General features: G+C 34.4%; 1 protein-coding gene and 1 long non-coding RNA gene across 2 annotated transcripts; both read right to left on the reverse strand.

Moving 5' to 3' along the window:
• Positions 1–733: 733 nt before the first annotated feature.
• Positions 734–3,869, reverse strand: LOC126693116 (uncharacterized). The gene is made up of 2 exons (XR_007645209.1): positions 3,592–3,869; positions 734–991 (listed from the first exon to the last, which is right to left on the reverse strand). It is a non-coding gene; the product is annotated as an uncharacterized LOC126693116 (long non-coding RNA).
• Positions 1,560–3,592, reverse strand: LOC126693115 (cation/calcium exchanger 2). Its single transcript, XM_050388994.1, has one exon. It carries the CDS (start codon positions 3,412–3,414, stop codon positions 1,681–1,683), a length of 1,734 nt encoding a protein of 577 aa, XP_050244951.1. The 5' UTR covers positions 3,415–3,592; the 3' UTR covers positions 1,560–1,680.
• Positions 3,870–4,398: the final 529 nt, after the last annotated feature.

The raw sequence follows: 4,398 nt of genomic DNA on the forward strand, positions 1-4,398 counted from the left end.
TCTTCTTGCTTACAAATGGTTGAATACTACTAAAGATTATCCTATGGAATTTTCTAACTTGATTTTGGATTGTAGAGGGCTCTTCAACAAGGATTGGGAGGCACACGTTGAGCATATATGGAGAGAAGCGAATAGCTCTGTGGATTTACTGGCAAAGAGGGGTGCTTCTCAATCGGAAAGGGAAGTGTTGTATGATACATGCTCCACTTTTTTGTGGCAATGTTTATATTGGGACTCCATGGGTTTTGTCTCATCCCGAAGTCATCGCGATTAATAAGGGTCCAATGATGTTTTTGTTTAGATTCCTCTCTTCGGTTGTGGTTTGGTTAGATCGTGTTTAGTTTGCTTCAGTTAGTTTGTGTGTTAATGTGTTTTCTTGCACTATAGTCCTATTGTAATATTTATGTTTGTAAGACTTCTGTTTATGTAATATATCTCCCGTTTATGTAAAAAAAAAAAAAAAAAAAAAAGTAATGAACGGATGGTCCTATTTATTAATATTTTGATAATCCATTATACAATATAGACAATAATGGCATTATTTACTCCGTAGTGATGCAAATAGAAATTGTATTCGCATTAATAATGACAATAGCCTTCTAGCTTATTTCATACTTTTTTGGTATTTATTAAAGAGTCATTTAGGTTCAAATTTCCCATCTCACAACTATCGAATTATCAATTAAAAAAATAGTAACAGTAGCCTTCTAGCTTATTTCATACTTTTTTGGTATATACGAAAGAGCCATTCAAGTTCATATTTCCCAATTCAGGTTCAAATTTCTCATCTCAAAACTATTGAAATTATCAATTAAAAAAAAATAAAGAAAAGAGTAGATGGTTAACAAACAAAGGAAAATGTTGTAACTTTTGTGAGGTCTTATTTTGACCCACAATATGTGGTTCTTGGTGGAAAAAACTTACCATCGCACTAACACCCGACCTTTGCACCAAGTAGCTTGCAACCCTGTAAGCCCTCAGTCTGTCGAAACTACAAGAAGTACAAAATAACTGTCTTTGTGAACCAAAAAAAAAAAAAAAAAATAACTCTTGGATTTAGTGAGGTCCACAGACGAATCACCATCTATACTCAATATTCAATATTTGAAGCAATTTACACACCTCTTGTCATGCAGGTGCAATTTTCGTGACTTAAGGGCATAATGTGTTTATTTGCAAGGTAAATAGACCGTATTATCAATCAAACCAAACAAATGGCATTAGTGTTCTCTACGGAAAATACTATAGAATCAAGTTGAAAGAATTAGTTTACCAAAAAAAAAAGTTGAAAGAATTTTGTGTCAGCTCTCAAGTGGAGTCAAGTCGCTGACGTTTTGAATCAGGGTTCAAAAAATTATGTCAACTATTTTGTAGAAAAAGTGCCTATATATCTTGGTTGGTTTTAATGACTTATCCATTTAGAGCATATATTAATAAACTATTTTAGGATTTTTTTATAGAAAAATAAAAAAAATGATTTACCATTTTGATCATTTTTTTCATTTTTCTATAATAATTTTTTCAAAATAAATAATTAATTTATACCTTAAAGGCATACATTAACTGAATCTATATATCTTTCATTCGAGACAGCACAAAGTGTTAATTGATTACAGAAGATATTGCACAGTAGTAAGTAATTACAATTACTCAGCTAACAAATCATGTTGGTTGGGACTATCACGTGTGTGTATGAAGCTGGAGAGACCCTTGTGTTTGAATCAACCTTAAAGACAAAGAAATTAGATATACAACTAAAAGCCCTCCTCCCAATACCCTATCAAGCCTCATGTTTCTGATTGGCAAAACCACAAGTGCCCAAAGCAACCCAACTGCCAAAAAGACCAGCGTCTCCAGGAGGTATGGATCTCTAGGTATCACAACAGATGATGGGTAATTTGACCAAGAAGAGCCAACAAGAGACAAACCCAAACCAATGAGAATGCTAAAGATGGGGCCAGCATAACAACCTGATATAGCTACCTGAGTACCCTCTGGTCCTCCATTCAAAGCCATGGTTAAATTTGTCACCAGATCCCCAATTGAGTTGCCCCAAGCAAGGATTGTCAAGCCTAGTATAGAAGGATTTATTCCAGACATGTACCCCAGTGAAACTAGCAGCCCCACCAATTCTTGAGCAATAATATAGCTCCAAGCTACACTCATTAAAAAACCTCCAGAAAGCCAAAGAAATATGCACTTCTTTGGTGGGATCGACTTCTCAGTTGTCACAAATACAAGAACTCCAAAAGCAATCCCAATCAGCAACCCAATTCCATAAGCCACCAGACTTGAATTAAAGGTGCCATTCTCACTTTGAGGGCTCCAAAGAGCTGACAACAGCAGTGGTGCTAACGTCACTGAAGCAACTGCATATGGCTTAGACCATTTCTCTTCAGAAACAATGGGAATTGTCAATCTCCTTGGCAAGTAAAGAGGCAGCTCAAGGATGTCAAGAAATGTACCACAAAAAGCTAATGGTGTTGAACAAAGGCAACTCTTTTTGACTTCTACTTCAGAACAACCTTCTATAGCTCGTTCCTCTACAGTATTAATCTCTTCTTGGCAACTCTTCTTGCCAAGAATAGGTATAGTCAAATCACTGCAATTGCTTGAATCACCACCTCTGAGACTTTCTTCACCATTTTTCCAATGAAAATGTGAGGTGTAAACAACTATCACATAAACAACATACATTGAAGAAAAACCAATTGCACCCCACAGATCAATTTCCTCTTGAATCAATATAACAAGTAAAAACACAAGAACCAAAAGTAAAAAACAGACATCTCTAATAAAGGCAGACTTGTGTAGTTGAACCACTCTTTGGCCCCTTGAAATGCTTATGATTCCAACCACAACACAAGTTACAAAAGAAGCACCACCTAGTACTGTATTAAGGCCAACATCACATGTACCTTCACCCATAATCGAGACGATGCTTGAAAAGAAATCAGGAGCACCATTGCCAAGAGAAAGCAGAGTAACCCCAGCAATTGTAGGAGACAATTTTAGTAAACTTGATAAGCTTTCAAGTGAAGAACAAAAGTATTCAGAAGCTGTGTTCCCCAACAGATAAAACAGAACAAGGAGCCAAAGAGAGAGAAGAGAATAACCCAGAATGGGAAAACTTCCTAGTTTGCAGTAGAAAAGGTAAAGATAGTCAATATAGCCCTGGGAGACACATGGGTTATGTGTTTTGATGTACAAACACTTGGCTTTGTAATCATCTAGCCTATGAAAATCCTTACAGCTATGCTGACTACTGTCACTGACGCCTAGGAAATTGGTCTTAATATGAAATTCTGAAGAATGGGAATTTATAATCAAGAAAACAGACGCCACTAAGAGAAACGAGATGTTCAAAAAAATGAGATAATTATACTTGACAGATATGGAAACTAAGGAACCCATTTACAGAAAATCTATCAAACCCAATTTCACGCACAAGATAAATAATTGGAATACCTCATGATTAAGATATTGGGTATATGGACACAACTATAGATTAATCCAAGACAACCTTTTTTTGTCACTTTTTGGAGAAAATTACTCAAAAAGAGATGGGCATAAAATTAAGGAAATTCTAACCTTCATGTGCTGGGTTCAGTTGAACTGGTTAAGAGGAAAACGAACTAAGTGACACTTTGAAACCATTGAAGTTTGGAATTGTTGTTTATAAAATGGTAGATGGCAACCTGGTTGTCGAGTCATCATCTCACACTTCTCATTAGAGCATCTCCAATAATGTAGGTAAAAGCAAAATGATCTTTATAACAGAGAAGGAGACTCAAGGTGTCCAATGGACTCCGTACATTAGCAAAAAAGAATAAAACTAAATAAAAAATTAACAAAGAAAGGAGTGGACATAGAAGTACAGGAACACGTGTGTTAAAAAAAAAAAAATATTTAAATAAAATAGAAAAAGGATAGAAAATTTATTAAAAGATGTATTTGAAAAATGATCCAGTTAATGTGTGTTCTAAGGGCACATATTAACCATCCATTCTGGGACAAATTTTATGGGAAATTAAAAAAGTTGTAAAAAAGTAAATTATTTTTTCATTTTATCATAAATTTTTTTTTAAATGATTTATTAATATATGTCCTAAAGACACATGTTAGTAATTTCTTAAAAAAAAAAAATGTAGATAAAATGTAAATATAACCGTTTATTATCAAAACAATACAAAAATAGAAAGAAACTGCCATGCTCTTACTCCACAAGAAACAGGAAAAATAAAAATAAAAGAGGGAATCTAAAGGTCCATTGGACTTAAGAGCACAAGTGGCAGTTGGTTAGGTTTCCTTTTCATGCAGATGGAAGGAACCTGTTAGCAATAAAAGGATCACTGATTAGACTAGACATTAAATAATAGCATCATTTTTTTAATGAAA

The sequence above is a fragment of the Quercus robur genome, chromosome 7 (assembly GCF_932294415.1).
Source record: "Quercus robur chromosome 7, dhQueRobu3.1, whole genome shotgun sequence".
Taxonomy (NCBI): domain Eukaryota; kingdom Viridiplantae; phylum Streptophyta; class Magnoliopsida; order Fagales; family Fagaceae; genus Quercus; species Quercus robur.